The 16,284-nt window shown below is 50.4% G+C and overlaps 1 protein-coding gene across 1 annotated transcript in view; it reads right to left on the reverse strand.

Moving 5' to 3' along the window:
• ATP2C2 (ATPase secretory pathway Ca2+ transporting 2) overlaps nucleotides 1-16,284 on the reverse strand; it is a 78,745-nt gene that overhangs the window by 9,867 nt on the left and 52,594 nt on the right. Inside the window, exons 8-16 of the mRNA XM_054511234.2 lie at nucleotides 11,487-11,636; nucleotides 11,340-11,408; nucleotides 10,907-10,982; nucleotides 7,536-7,602; nucleotides 3,640-3,764; nucleotides 3,410-3,507; nucleotides 2,461-2,562; nucleotides 1,461-1,550; nucleotides 677-778 (exon numbers count right to left, since the gene is read on the reverse strand). Of these exons, the coding sequence (XP_054367209.1) occupies nucleotides 677-778; nucleotides 1,461-1,550; nucleotides 2,461-2,562; nucleotides 3,410-3,507; nucleotides 3,640-3,764; nucleotides 7,536-7,602; nucleotides 10,907-10,982; nucleotides 11,340-11,408; nucleotides 11,487-11,636 (879 nt within the window). The remainder of the gene's footprint in view (nucleotides 1-676; nucleotides 779-1,460; nucleotides 1,551-2,460; nucleotides 2,563-3,409; nucleotides 3,508-3,639; nucleotides 3,765-7,535; nucleotides 7,603-10,906; nucleotides 10,983-11,339; nucleotides 11,409-11,486; nucleotides 11,637-16,284) is intronic.

Here is a 16,284-nt window from a genome sequence, read left to right on the forward strand (position 1 = left end):
CAGGATGTGAAGAAAGGACCCCCAAGGTAGCAAGGGGGGGGTCACTGTCAATGGTAGGAGCATGCATCAAAATTCCCAGCAAACACAGGTTACCGGCTCTACTCCTGATTTTCTTTTTAAAGATTTTCTTTCTTTCTTTCTTTTTCCTTCCTTTCTTTTTTTTTCTTTCTCTCTTTTTCTTTCTTTCGTTATTTATTTGAGAGAGAGAAAGATTGCGAGCAGGGTGAGAAGCGGAGGGGGGAGAGAGAGGAAAGAATCTCAAGCAGACTCTGCGCTCAGCGAGGAGCCTGACAGAGGATTCGAACTCATGACCCTGAGATCATGATCTGAGCCAAAACCAAGAGTCAGATGCTTGGACCGAGGAACCACCCAGGCGCCACGCACTCCTGATATTTCTGACTCTGAGGTTCTGGGTGGAGCCTGAGAATCTGCATTTTTAACAAATTCCCAGGGGATGCTGCTGGTCCAGGAACCCCACTCTGAGAACTACTGTTTCAGGCAAAAATCTCAGAAGAGAACCCAAGGTAATCAACGATCTAATTGCTATCAAATGTATTTTCATGTATTTGAAACTTCATAGAATCTAGGAGCTTTAAACTCTCCTCCTTGATGCCTGCATTTTCGTTCCTTTGGGGTGTAGGAGAGAGGGTGGGAAGGGGCAGAGAAGCAAGCTCACCTCGTTCTTGGGGCTGCATTTTACTGCCATCCATTTCTGCTCCGAACTGAATGGAATCTCTTTTTTTCTCACGTACGAATCTTTAATATCACTTAAGTCCATCTAGGATAATAACATGCAAGCTTCCAGAAAGTCATCCTAAACCAATCTCTATGCAAAGCTCAGTCCACTTAAATTATTCATGATTCAAACCATTTCCAGCAGATGAGAAATCCAAGCTCACAGAGAAAGGCCATTTGCTTTCAAATGAAATGTCCCACTCAGAGAAAAAAGGTCTCGTTTCTCTTGTTCAGGGACAGAACCAGCTTGGTCTTCGTGATAGCTTCTGGCACCCCACCCCACTGCCCACCGCTTTGGCATCCAGGGGTAGCCATTCTGCACGTGGCACTGGGCACAGAGTGGGGGCATTTCTGCCAAGTCCCAGACTCAGGGTCTGACCTCAGAGCCCTGCAATCAGTAGAATGAGCTAAAAGGAAGGGGTCTTTCCTGGAGGGGGCTCGGGGGCCACCAGGTGGGTTGCATTCCTCTGTCTCCCCAGCACCTCCATGGGATCTGAGCCACAGGGCACCCGAGGATTCGTATGGGACTGCCAGGAAGGGTGGCATGGAGAATGTTCCAGAACCACGTGGCATGTCAGTGACTGTCCGAGGACGTTTGAGGGCACTCTCTCCCGTTATTACTAAGCTTCCCCATTCCTCATCTGCTCAGACACGAGCTCAAATTCTGCCACTAATTCAGCCCCAAGTGCAAGAACTCCCGGTGCAGACCATCAGAGGGTCCCTACCTTCATGGCCAGGGCGATCAACGCACCTTCCGTGGGCTGTCCCATCACGGCGTTTTTTCTGATGATGGCGTTGTTGGCCACACAGCCTGCCTGAAAGGGGGGATTTCCGAATGTCTGTAGTTAATATTCGGAGCTGGCACCCCTTAGGGTCCTGGGCTCACTCATCCATGTGAAAAAGTCACATGCTGAAGGCCTGACCTATTTTGGGGGCGGGGGTTGGGGTGAGGGTGAGGGACAAGATTTACTCTTCAAAGTACATCGGGGTCCCCGCTCTTCAAAAGAAACACCGTAAATATTTACTGATTCCACTGAGCGCTGGTTGTCACAAGGCCCTTGTAAGGCGGTATCATGGGGGGTGGGGAGGCTGGGGAGATGGGGTGACCGCTAATGGGTACGGGTTTCCACTTGGGTGACGAACTGTCCTGAAATTAGATGCAGCAGTGGCTGCCCAACTTTGTGAATGTACTAAGGCCACTGAGCTAGTACACTTTAAAGGGGTGAATTCTGTGCTATAGGACTTACATCTCGATAAAAAATGATAATAAAAAAAAAAAGAAACACACACACAAAAAGAGCGTGGGGGTGAATCCCGGCTCCCTCCCTCCCTGGCTGGGTGATCCCGGACACTCTCGTCACCTCCGTGAGCCCGTGAGACAACATCTCGATCCGGACCTTGGAGGGCACCCGGCGTGTGGGAGGCACGAGTCCGGCTAATATTGCTCATATCGACAGCGCAACCAGGCTCACTGTCCCACATTCGCCGAGTACCTTCTCTAGGCAGGTGTCTCTTTAAAGCCTTTCCAGCAGGTAGGGAGGAGGACAGAGAATATAGCTCTTCTCTCACCTCCAGGGTCACCACCCGTTTCTGGGCCACTGGGACACCTGACCCCCGGGGGTGTGGCCCAGGTGTCACCGAGAACCAGCTGGCCCTCTCTTCAGGGCGAATCCCCATCAGTTCCTCCTAAATGCGTATTTCCACAGTGGGGCTTTTGACACTCACCTCTACTAATTTCCCCACTGAGACGTTGCTGAACTCCTTAATGACTTCCTTTGAGGGTAACAGACAGACGGTCCCTTTGCCGTTATACCCCACTCCGCTGACCTGCAAGGCAAAGCCGCAGAGAGGATGTCACCAAGCGTCAATAAGACCCTCCGCCCCGGCTTGTCCCCTCATCTCTTTTCTGGGGGACCCACCCCAGGGACAGACTCCTACCCACAAACAAGGCTTTAAGCATGAGGATGTTCCCTGCACATTTATCCATCAGAAAACCTCAAAAAGGGCCAAGCTTTGGAAACTGCAGAAAGCTTCCTCACCGGGATATTCAGCAGCCAGGGAAAACTGCTTCAGAAAACGAAGTGCTAGCACAGAAGGGAGCTTCCGTTCTAGCACAGAGGGAGGCAAATCTTCCCCAGGGAGCCAGAGCGCGGACGTGTAAGCCTTTGCAGCCCAGGGGTCTGCCAGGACCACGCTGCCCTGTGGCTGGGGCACAAAGGGAGCTGGTGACGGACAACACGTAAACCACAGGGCGTGCCAGCTGGCCGGCCACATTCTATTTACAGACACACGCCCTGGCCCGTGAGCGGTCACTGCTGACACCTTAGTCTGGAAGTTCTGTGAAAAACCCCGCAGGATACACAAGCACGTTCCGGGGGCTTGCGACTGAGCCAGAGGCACAGGGGAGAGACTGAAAAACCCCGAGGGACCGTCATGGTCAGTTCATCACAGGCCGTTACGGGCAACTGCTTCTTTGCTTCTATGTCATGTAACGAGCTTATTATTAAAAGATCATCGCAAAAAAATAAAGTTGGCTCCCTTAACTCGGTCACGTTCCTTGCTGCTATTTGTACCAAGCAAACTGTACAATAACCCATTTTTGTCTCTTCCTTACTGCTTTCTAGAAGGTTCCATGTACTTTTAGGAAGGAAAAGGTCCGCGGCACAGGGCTTACCTCAGCATGGAGCCCATCGGACGTCACCAGCTGGGTGACGGTCATCTCATTGGCGGTCAGCGTCCCTGTCTTATCCGAACAGATGACACTGCAGCAACCTGTCACAAGGCAACCCCCGTTCAGAGGACAGAGAAACCATCACTGTTCATCCTCAAGCTAATGAAATAGCCCGGCCGAACGACCACTCCTTCAGTCCCATTTACAAGATTCCAACCAGCAAAGTCCCTTACCTAAGGTCTCCACGATTGGTAACTTCTTCACGATGACGCGCTTCTTGGCCATCCGCAGCACTCCCAGGACCAGCGTAACCGTGACGACGATAGGCAGACCCTCGGGAATGGCAGCCACAGCCAGGCTGGATCAAAAGGCCAGATGGATCACCTTTAACACATGCACTGAAGGAGGACATGAATCCCAACTGGGGTCACCAACACTTTGACCCGGTGAGGCATGTCTCTGGTGTCCCCCACGTCCCCGTTCTAGTCTCTGTTCCCAATCCCATGATGCACCCGTCTCCTCCAGCATCCACGGCTCTGAGTTCTCCTGTTGCAAAACCCTGCTCTTGGGAACGGACCTCCCCTATCAGACATCCACACTATAGCATAAATTAGTCCCTCAGTTGTTTTGCCTCTTAAAGCACTTTTGCACTTAATTTACTGTCGTTTATTAGAGAGAAAGGCCTTTGGGTCCTATGAAAGGAATTTCCAGAATTAGTAAGTGGGAAGTGGAATTTTTTGGTTCAGAGGATCCTCCCTGACTCCCCTGATTTTCACTTTTCACTGGTCTAGTTGTTTAGACACTTCTGATAAGGAAGCCAAACAAGGAAATTGAGGTTGAAGGGAGGTAGTGTGACAAAGCTGTGCCTTTGACAATTATAACAGAGCCATTTGGGTGTCCATTCGTTTCATCATTATCCCTCCAACTCTTTCTGTACCATGTGACCCCACCCTCACATAGCCACGGCTGATTGGTTTAGAGACAACATGTGACCCCAGCTGAACCAGTGAGCTTCTCTCTCGGGAAACTGAATTGGGATAAAGAGGGTGGATCCCTTCTTGTGGGAGGTGTGTCCGCAGGTGATGGGATGTTAAGGTGGGGCTCCTTCTGCCTCAGATTTGGTTCCAGAACATCATGGCGGACTGATTCCCCATTCCACACCCCTGAGCAGGTGTGGATGAGGCAAAGGGCTGGAGTGGGACTTCCGGCTGGTCTCAGGCCTGTGGGGGAGGCTGAAGAGTTTTGGGGCCAGGCTGGAGAGGGTGCCTCTGTGCAGAGCTGTGGGTGAACGCGACCAGCCACACCCCACCACGGCTCACCCTCTGCACCAGCACATCCAGCAAAGCCCCGTAGGCATTCAGCAAATATATGCTGGACAAACAGATAGGAATGAGTGAATACAGGCACGCCTCACAGGCACTGTGGGTTCAGCTCCAGACCCTCGCAATAAAGCGACCGTCCCAATACAGCAAGTCAGATGAACCTTTTGGTCCCCAGTGGCCATAAACGTTATATGTTTATATTGCACTGTCATCTATTAAGTGTGCAAGAGCACCATGTCTAAAAACCCAATGTGTAGAATTTAATTTAAAAATACTTTATTGCTAAAAACTGCTGACAATCACCTGAGCTTTCAGCACACCGGGTCACTGGTCACAGATCGCCATAAAAAATAATGACAATGAAAACATCTCAGATATTGCGAGAATTACCAAAATATGACAGAGATGTGAAATGACCTAATACTATTGGGAAAAATGGCCCAATGGACTTGTTCAACACAGGCGTGCTACAGACCTTGACATGGTGAAAAATGCAGGATCTGCAAAGCACCATAAAACGAGGGACGCCTGCACACCTAGAGCACGGGGCGAGAGCCGCGCTGGCCCGGCACACAGCGAGCATTCTACGGGCTTGCCTCAGCGTCAGAAAGCCTGGCTGCGTCGCACATGGCTATCCTATTTCATCTAAGCTAAGACATGGCTGATGGTGAAGGGGCCCACTGTCTGCGTACCACTAAGAAAAAATGCTGCCAGTTATTTAAACACAGGGTGCTCTCTTATCTCCTCATTTGTAAGAAGCAGTCTGTCCTGAGAAGTGTGAAAAAAGAAAGTGCGTCTTAGAATCAAAGAAATACGGTACATGAATCGTGGCCTTTTCCCTGGCAACAATGGAACATTCAGGGGCAAGTTCTCCGAACCAAGATTACTGAATTTGATCAAGGGACTGTGCCCAGTTTCTATGGTGACAGCAAGAAGGCTTCCTTGGTTTTATGGCAGAGGTTGACAAGACCAGCTAAGCAAACATTTGCAGAGGGCTAGGATGAGGACTTCCCCCCATGTGGTGTGGGAAGGGCGTTTTTACATGTACTTGGATGCTTGCATGATAATAAAAAATTAATCCACAAAGTAGTAAAGATTAGCATGGGCCAGGAAAAGCGAGTATACTGTGGAGCATCTTGAATGTCACTTGAGGCAGAGGGAATTAGGATAAACTGTTTGAAAGAACAATTCTCAAGTTACTTCTTTTGGAGAATCTCTTCCTCACTAGCTCTCCTGCTATTTCTACCTTCTGATTCAGTGATTTCAAGCAGCTGACTCCACTAAAAATGTTCATCTTTGCAAAGTCACAAGTGAAATGGACAGAGTAAATTTTCTCTGGATGGCAAGCGTACCATGGATCTAGTGGGAGAAGTGAGAGGGAAGGGACGTCGAGATCTGGAACCAGAAGGGACCAGCAAATGGTACTGGGAAGGGCGGGCAGGGAGGGTCATGGAGGCCTTTTCTGTTACTTACTTGGAAATACTGAATAGTCATCTTGGCTCATAAAGACTTTTCTATGGTTTTTAAGGTGGGAATGGAATGTGCCATTATTTGGGGGACATTCTTAGGTGTCACGGCTTCTGAGTGCTCTGCTTTTTCTGGAAGTTCGCCCCAGGGCTCAGGCTCCTCTGTCCCTGCACCACCACACCTGCCTCTGAAGGCTTAGTCACCTGAGCACTCTTGTCAGGGGCTCAACCTTCTTCCCCAGCCCTGCCTCTTGCAGTGGGCCACCACTTAGAGCAGCATTGGCACCCCAGGGAGCTTGTCAGGAATGCAGAGTCTCAGCTTCTCCCCACCCACCCCAGACCCACCGAATCAGGGCACCAGTGATTGGTGAGCAAACTTTCGCCAGGACCCTCCCGTCCTCAGGCTAATTCTGGAGACCCCTACTCTACACTGACCCACTCTTCCAGGATGCGCATCCTGGCCTCGAACCCCACATTCCACAGCCAGCTCCCCATGCCCCCGGAGCCCCCTCTCGGCTGCAGCCAGCTAGGGCTCACAGCCCTGTCACCTCCTGTGTCTATGTCAAGAACGGCCAACACGTTTCCAAAACAAGAGTAGCGATGGCCCAGCATGCCATGTGGAGGGCTCGGATGATGTTTTTTAGAATCAGGAGTAAAGGGACCCATAAGCGGCTGGCACTATGTGCCCTACCCAACTCCACTGTGTGGTTCTGCTCATGGAGCCCAGCCAGTCCCTCCTGGTGTCCCCAGAGGCCCCCAGCTCAGTCCCACCCCCCACCGTGGTGGGACCCTCCCCGCTGAACCCCCTTCCTGCCTTCTCGAGCAGGCTCCTCCTCGTCTCCCACCCCTCAGAGCACCTTCCCCAGCCACCCTTCCAGGACAGGTCTCTTCCTGCCCCCCTTCTACTCTCTCTGCAGCTTTTTCCTTTGTAGCCTTGACTGTGAGCTATGATTATCTTATCAACGTTCGCTTGACTCGTTCACACTTACTTTCCCCATCAGCCCGCAAACTCTGATCTGGCTCCATCACCCTGGGTCAACGGGCGCTCAACGAGTATCTGCAGGGCCAAGGCCAGTGGCCGGGGGGCCAGCTAGGGGGTGGTGGTATGCGGGAGAGTTCCTGCCCTGCCCCAGAGGCCGCGCGAGGGCACCGCTGTGCGGGGTAGGCCAGCCTCCCCTCTGTTTAGGCCAACACACTTGCCCAGAGCCACAGAATCAGCTAGCAGAAGAGACAGGCTTCAAACAAACCCACAGCATTCTGACCCAGGGCCAGGGTCCTGCTCCCCCATTGGCCCACCTTCCCCGCCACCCTGGCGAGGCGAGGTCGGCGCCGTGCCCTTACCTGACCCCGATCGTGAACATGCTGAGGAGCTGCTTCCCTTGCAGCCAGCCAGTGAACATGATCAAGCCTGGGGAAGAGACAAGAAGTGTATGTACGCACACACGTGCACACGCGTACGTCCTCGGACATGCAAACTTGTTTCCAACTCATTCCCTTAAGAGTTTCAGGAATAGATGAATAAGGTGACGAGTAAGAACCTCAAGTATTGTAACCACTCTCCTGTTTCTTAAGACCTTCCACACCTGCAAAAAAGAATGGTTTCACTTTCTCAGGCAAGGACCAAGCCAGTTCAAGAAGGAAATGATCAGCCAGTTAGTTCCTCTCGGGCTGTTTGCAAATGTTTACAGGTGATCCCCGTGCTCTCCCCAGGTGCCCCACGTGTGGGGACGCCCCCACAGTGTGGGATGTGGCAGCTGACGTGCTCCTGCTGACGGGCACATGGGCCCGTTGCTTACAGGACTTGCCAGAGAGGGACCCTTGGGTCGGAGAAGGGGCGCGAGTCACGCTGGGACCCATGAAAATGCACAGGACGTTCCGGCAATGGGGAGAAGTTCTGGGGCCGCCAGGTGCGGCCTCAGTGTCTGGATCTGTAAGGTGGGGATAATGACCATGTCTCCCTCGAGAAGTTGGTTCAGGATTTAAGAGGCAACAATCCCCTCCAAGTGCTCAGCACAGCTCCTGGGGGCTGTTATTGCCTTTGCGGCCGGAAGAGGCGGGAAGGTGAGCGGAGTCGCCTGCTTGAGCCTCGGAGGACCTGCCAAGGAACAGCAGCTTCACGTCACGGGGAACGGGGAGCCAGGGCAGGTTCTGTGCTGGGTGACAGCTCTGTGTGTGTACGTGTGTAGGGTTGTGTGTGTGTTGGGGGGCAGCGTCACGAGACCTGATTTGTTAGGGTCTTTTTCCATACAGTAATGAGTAGTGGTAGGCAAATGAAATCTCAGCTGGAACCCAAATGAATCCAGATGCAGAGACTGGACGGACAACTCTATTAGAAATAGGGGTGGGGTGCTGAGCCTGCAGCCCCAGGCACTGGGCCCCGACCCCGCCCTGAAGGCCCCTGCTGGAAGCTGGAGCATGCCCACGGGACCCCCAGGGGCTGGTGCGGCGCATCTCTTCCCAAACCCACACTCAGTGACTTCAGTACATGGGTGGTTTGAAAGTGGCCACGTGGAGGGTATTTACACCATGGAGCCTGGCAAACGTTCCTCTCCTGGAAAAGTCGGTTCTTAAGCACTGACCAGCCCACCACAGCTTCCCTGCATCTCCCCTCTGGGCCCTGCAGGGATCGGTGGAACCCAGTTCCAAAATGCTAGAGCAGCTCTGAAAATATTTATTAAGGGCACCTAGGTGGCTCAGTTGGTTAAGCGTCTGCCTTCGGCTCAGGTCATGATCTGGGGATCCTGGGATCGAGCCCCACATCGGACTCCCTGCTCAGCAGAGTCTGCTTCTCCCTCCCTCTACCCCTCCCCCTGTTTGTGCGCACACACTCTCTCTCTCAAATAAAATCTCTTACTTGTGGGCCATATAAAAACAGGTGGCAAACTCATTTTGGTCCAGGAGCCAGAGTTTCCAATCCCCACACTAGAGAGCAAAAGAGGCTTCCGGGCAGCCAGGACCGCGTGGGCATTCTACTCTCCCAGAGATGTCTGGTCAATATGCAACCCCAAGGATGGCCAGTGAATGGCAATGCATGGGCTTCATTCCCCACCTGTGTCCATGACAGCCATCACGAATCTGTCACAGTCCTCCTTGCCACCACGCAGGAGCATGACCTCAAAATGCTGTCACAGCTCAGACCCCCACTAGTCGAGATCAGACTTGGCAGGTTAAGATATAACCCATCTTCCATTATGGCTCCAGGACAAAACAGGCTGGGAAGGAGGGAAAAAGGCACAGAGCTACCTCACAACAGTAAAGCTAGTGATTTAGCCAACTCTGAGCACTTACATCCAAAGTTGAAATTTGGAAAGGCAACTAGATGCTGGAATTTTGGGAAGGGGTGCCCAGGGAAGGAAGGGCGAGCAGGTCTGTCCCCAGCATGACAGAACTGAAAGCCCTGACTCCAGACCACATCCTCTTAACTTCTCTGCAAAATTTACTACCTCTTAAAAGTTGCAAAGGAGTGCAGATCCCCTCCATGCCTTTGAAGATACCCTTTGCTCTGCCTGGAATCCTTAATTCCCTCTTTTTTCACTTGGCAGGCTCCTACTTATCCCGCAAGACCCAGTTTAATGTCACATTCCCCTTGGAACCTTCCCAACTCTCCCACTCAAGATTAACCACTACCTTCACATTTCATGCTCGTTCGGCTATCTCTCTCTTATTGGCCTGGGGTCCTTCAGAGGGCAGAAGCTGTGTTTGATCCATCTTGATAGCCCCTGACCCTATCCCAGTGACTAGCGTGTCATAGACACTCGATAAATGAATTCATGCATCTGGGTGGCCCAAGGCACAATGAAAGTGCTTCTAGGAGGGAAAGCTGTTTCTCCCACGAACTTTGCCTGGCTCCACAGTTTTAGGGAGACTCACTGTACAGCCTCTCATCACTGCCTGTGCTATATGGGCAGTGGTTTGTTGGTTGATTGAGAATCTGCCATGGGCCAGGAGCCAGTGGGTCCTCAAAGCTGGGAATGAAGAACACAGAATCAAAGCCAGAGCTGGAGCTAGCAGGAAGGAGCCGATGAACGGACCAGGGTGGCCCCATGGGGATATTCAGGCTTAAGACCTACATTTAGGTCCGCAGCATCATGTGGATGCTGTTTGGTGTGTTGCCAAAGGCCAAGAGGCACAAGCCCAGGGATAGCCTGCTCGGTAGCAGAGAAATATGGCTGGGTGCACCGCTAAACCACACCTCCCAGTCTCCTCTGCGGTTAGGTAGGCCATGTGACTCCATTCTGGCCAATCAAGACTGGGCAGTGGGCCAAGGTGATGACCTCACTTGCAGGTCCATGCCTTAAGCATTTCCCCCACAAGCCTCTGCATTCCCACTTTGCCCACTTGCTGGCTGAACAAGTGGGGAGAGTGGCCAGCCTCTGAGGACCTGGAGGGAGGGAGAGCAACCATATGGTAGGGGCCCGAGATCCTGAGTTGGTGTGTAGAGGGGACCTACCCAGGAAAGCCACTCAATCAGGAACGTGCCCATGGGCTGGTGTGAGCAAGAAATACACCCTGACCATGGGAAGCCATTACAATGTCGGGCTGCATGTCACAGTTAGCCTGGACTAAGAGAGAAACCTCTTGGTACTATCAGAGTCTCCAGTCCCATCCCTCGGTCCTCACCCAAGTCAGCAGCAAGATATTCGAGAAACAGCCATAGCTGCTCAGGACAGCTCCCCTCCATCCCCCCGACCCAGTGCAGATGCTTCACTCACCAATGATGCCAAAGGAGAAAAGTGTCAGCTGCTTCCCTAGCTTGTCCATGCTTTTTTGTAGTGGGGTTTTAGGCGTCTGAAAGGATGAGAACAATGGGTTTGTGAGAGGAGATCCCAGTAGCGCCCCTCAGCTTCCGCCTGGCTTCTTTATACCTTGAGCGGAGTGACAATTCCACAGGCGGGCACATATATACAAACTCACTGACCTCTACACTTGAGAGCTGTGCATGTGAGCGTCTGTAAATTATATCTTGACAACAAAATCCTAATAAATGTTGTTCAATAAAAATAAATTTTTAAAAGCGTGAAAAGCATGAACTCGTATTACCCACATCATCCTCGCTCCCCAGGAGCGGGCAGGGCTGGTGTAGGTAGCTGAGAGGAATCTCAAACCCCAGACTACCGAAAAACCAAAGCCACCACTGGCCCTTACCTCTTCAGCCTGCATCATCTTGAACACTTCTCCGAACTGGGACCTTTCCCCTGTTCCAATCACGACTCCCTGTGTTCAGGAGAGAGGAGCGTGAGGTCTGAAGCTGGAAGCCCGCTGGTGAGGGCAGCCAAGGTCCCTGGGGCTTACCTGCCCCTTCCCACACTGCACCAGGGTCCCCATGAAGACAATGTTGCTCAGAGTGGTGAGGTCCCCTCCACCCGTCAGCGGGCTGTCCGTCTTACTGCATGGCTCGGCTTCTCCTGTGAAGCTGGACTCGTCCACCAGGAGGTCCGTGACCTAGAACAGGAAGAGACGATGGACTCTGCCCCTTCACCCTGAGAACGGATTTTAAAAGCACAGAATGGACCACACTTCCCCTGTAAAACTCCTCAACTGGGAAAAGTCTCCTGTGCATAAGAGATCGTGCCCCTGACTGCCAAGAATGAAGTCTGACCATTGGGCATCTATATAATAGGCATGCATCTCTAAGCAGAAAACATCCCTCTGCTAGGACCTAGAGTTGGGCTGTAAATGATTTTTTCACTGGGTTATCTGTACTGACCTGGCAGGATATTCAAATAAGTCTTTCCTGAACAAACTCCTAAGACTGTGTTGGCAGGGGGAAAAAATTAGATTCTTGGGGACCATCCCTGATACTCAGGGTCATTTCTAAAATCACAAACGAGAAGCTCCTGAGTTTGATATAGAATTCAGGAACTTCAGACATTTATCGTAGGTGCATTAAAGAAAGCTTGTGTCTATGTTTACATTTGAACATGATCTTTAGGTTCTGAGAAATCACTGTCATTTTGCCAATTTATCAAAATGACTGGTCTGGCATTGACCGTGTCGAACAGAGGGGTGGCCTGGGAGATGCCTTTGGAGAGCAGCTGGGACTGCTGGTACCCAGCACAGAGTGCTTGCCTTTCCCGAACAGGTGTCTTCAGAGACACTGGCTCTGATGTCTGGTTTGGAAAGTGAGCCAGATTGCCCTCCTCAACCTCAGCCATAAAGTTATGGCTGTTTTCATGAGGATGTTCTGCCACTAGGTAATCCAAATCACATTTTACAACGTAACAAAGTTTTGTTTTTCTTTTTTTAAATGTTGCCACAATTAAAAAAAAAAAAAAAGCAACCAGGAAAACATAGGACAGTATCTGGCCCCATCATGCCATTTACCAACAGATAGCAAAGAACACATCGAAATCAGGGAACCAGGATCAGAACATGGCCTCAGATGCCTCGAGGAACTGAACAAGCTTTGAATGTGTAGCCCCTCTTGAAAAACATGTCTCATACCTTCTGTAACATTAGTTAACATTTTAATGTAATGTGTAAAGTTAGAAAAAACTTAGGCAATGGTTAATTTAGAATATACCTTTCAAAGCATCTGTGCCTTTCTCCGGACATTCCACGTCCTGCCCACCTCAGAGACCCCCACACAATTCATGTGCTTTGAGCATCACTGAACCAGGTCATTCAGTGACAGCCTAAGGTTACATTAACACCAGAAACCACACACAGGGGCGCCTGGGTGGCTCAGTCGTTGAGCGTCTGCCTTCGGCTCAGGTCATGATCCCAGGGTCCTGGGATCGAGCCCCGCATCGGGCTCCCTGCTCGGCGGGAGGCCTGCTTCTCCCTCTCCCACTCCCCCTGCTTGTGTTCCTGCTCTTGTTACCTCTCTCTCTCTGTCAAATAAATAAAATCTTAAAAAAAAAAAAAAGAAACCACACATAGGCACAGCACACACACACACCAGGAAAGGAGGAGGGAGGTGCTCCCATTTCCAGAACTCCTATGATGTGCTAGGCCTTACACCAAGCACTTCACAAGGCCTCTTAGTCTCCACACCCTCCAAGAAAGATGCTATTGGTTTCTCCGTTTTACAAATGGGGAAACTGAGGCATGAAGAGTTTAAATAACTTGTTCCAGGTTATACAGCTACTTCATGTCACAGCAGAAGTGTGAACTAAGGCTCTGGTTCCAGAAACTGCACTCTTAACCATCTTGCAAAACTAACACAGACCCAGTAGGTATCACTCAAGAGGTGAGTCCCCTGTAACCAGAACTGTGCCAGATACTATGGAGGACATAGAAGGGGTCCAGGGTGATTTCTGCCCCTCAGGACCTTGCCATTTCAGCAAAGACGACCAACTTAGAAAAGCCCTCTTCCTACAAACTCCCAAGAGAACAGTTAGATCGGCACTATTCAAATAGGGGCTGGTGAGTTCTCTATACTTGCAAATTTTAAAAATTCATAACCCCCTTTTATAAATATGCACACTGCCCTGGGATCCCAGGCCCCAAGGATGACAAGGGCTACTCCTTGAATGTATAATAACCATGTCCCCCTTCCTAACAGAACCCCCACTGGGAATGGTATCGGGGGTTGGGGGTGGCCATGTGGCCCTCCTCCCACACAGTATTACTTCCCAGCCTCCCTTGCAACTCACAATGTCTCTACCTTCTGGACAATGGGATTCAAGAAATCACCAACAGTCCTGGGTAGGATCTGGGAAGGTGGCTGAGCTGACAGGCCCTCTTCACCCTTCTAGCTTCCTCCTTCTCCCTACCTGGGCCTTCATTATAGTAGCTCCAGAAGCCATAGTACAAGCATGGGAAGGCAGAATGAATGAGGGGGCTGGGAGAAGCCCTGGCTCTTTATTCCATGCTGGAGCCACCATATCGGCTCTGGACACTCCAATTCCAGTCTCTCATTATTCGAGAGAGGAGTAAATCCCTGACCCACTGAAGCCTATATATTTCTCTTAACTCTATTAACCACAAAGACAACCACCAGCTGATCTAGAGTTTGTGTTTTTTTAATCTCCAGGACATCAAGGGCAAGTCAAAGGACTTCCTGGAGTAGCTCCTAACACAATGAAGGAAGAAATGGGGAGATGGAGTCATCCAGCACCCCTGGCTGCCGACACCACAGACTGCAGGAAGCAGAAATCAGCAAATCCCCATGGAAAGCAGGGATCTGGTTTCCAGAAAACACTGTTTAACTGTCTAACTGACATGTGATAATTTGAATAAATTGTACTTACTTGGAAAATTTGGCTTAGGTTTACAGTTGCATAAAGTTTGAAACACATGGAATCTGTACCTAAATTTATGTTTGTTCACATTAAGTAACCCTGTAACAAAAACAATAAGTCAATAGTGGGAAGGGATCCCCTCTATTGACTGAATCTGGGAGATGTAATTATTATAATCTGATGTTCTTGTCAGGTCTGATCTGCAGCAGAAGGCTTCGGAATGGGGAACAGGAGGGTAGAGCATCTGGGTTGGGGGGATGATCTGGAAGAGGAGAGTGCCTGGGGAATCGGGGACTTGAGATGGGTCTTGAAGGATGACCAGACATTTGGTGAGTGAATCAGGCAGGGAAGGAAAAGAAGGCAAGGTGGGGGACTGACGATGCCTGAACTTGGTAATAACACGCTTAGTCAAAGCAACTGAGAGGAGGGGGAGGCCAAGAAAAGACCTCTCTTATCCCAGTACCCCACCAGCATTAACAGGACAGTGACCCCGTATGCTGAACATGGGCACCAATTCACCCTCTTTGGGGTACAGATTCTGGGGGGTGGGTGCTGTCCCTGGTGCTGAAGCCATGGCGGGATGGAGAGCTGTCCTGCCCTTGAGCAGTACTGAATGGAGTGGGCACAGGCAAGAAGACAGGTTTGGTCCACATGGAGCAGAGCACTTGTGGAACGTGTGGTTGAACTCAACTGCATCTGGCATTGCTTAAGAAATTTGGATAGTGGGGCGCCTGGGTGGCTCAGTCATTGATCTTCTGCCTTCAGCTCAGGTCATGATCTCAGGGTCCTGGGATCGAGCCCCGCATGGGGCTCTCTGCTCAGCGGGAAGCCTGCATCTCCCTCTCCCACTCCCCCTGCCTGTGTTCCCTCTCTTGCTGTGTCTCTCTCTGTCAAATACATAAATCTTTAAAAAAAAAAAAAAAAGAAATTTGGATAGTACCTTATAAGTAATGAGGAACCAGGAAAAGTCTTGAGCAGAGAAGAGAGGTGAATGAAATCACAAAATCATGTTAGATGTTGGAAGAGGCTATAATGGGATGGGAAGCCTACAATCCAAGAAATACAGGTCAAGCGCAACAGAGGAAGGCTCTCGATGAAGGGTGGTGGTGGGCGTGGGCAGAAGAGCCAGCCAGGAGGAACAAGAGAATTGGCAGTAACTGGAACTAAGTAGGCATGTGGAAATAGGCAGAGGTCAGTAAGACTCAGAGTTTATTCTGGTCTACAGAACATCTTTCAATTAAGCATATTTAATCCTGAATATATTTCATTAAAGCCCATTTGGGATGGGCAGGAATCTTAGAGGTTGAGACTCAGTCAACACCTCAACCTTCCAAACCAAGACATGAGCTTTAACCCTTCCTCAGGTTTATTTGTTCTTTTTTAAAATTCCAACACCTTGATTTTTCTTTTCCCCACCCAGTGACACGATTTTCCTTCTGACCTCCAGAACTGTAGGAGAATATACCTGTGCTTACACCACTCTGTATGTAGTCATTTGTTACAAGAGCCATAGGAAACAGAGACGGGGGGAACCCAGCAGGAGAGACAGGGAGCTGGAAAAAGTCAGAAAGAACAGCTGATCGCAGCAGGAAAGCACACAATGTGGGTTGTGACAGATGGGGTTCTGCAGCCCCCAGACCTGAACTCAAAACCTCCTCCCTCACTTACTGCTGCATGACCTCAGGTCGGCTGCTCAGTCTCTCCAGGCTTCTGTATCCTTGTGCTCAAGTCAGAAAATTGAGTGGTGTTTCCTTAAGGTTGTTGGGAGATGGAGGGAGGCAGTTTCTACCCAGCGGTTAGCACAGACCTGACTTCATATATATATACATATACATATATATATACATATATATACATATACATATATATATACATATACATATATATATATGCATGCATTAGTT

The sequence above is a fragment of the Mirounga angustirostris genome, unplaced genomic scaffold, assembly GCF_029215605.1.
Source record: "Mirounga angustirostris isolate CCGP_5_RB_7025 unplaced genomic scaffold, mMirAng1.0.hap1 SCAF_16, whole genome shotgun sequence".
Lineage (NCBI taxonomy): Eukaryota > Metazoa > Chordata > Mammalia > Carnivora > Phocidae > Mirounga > Mirounga angustirostris.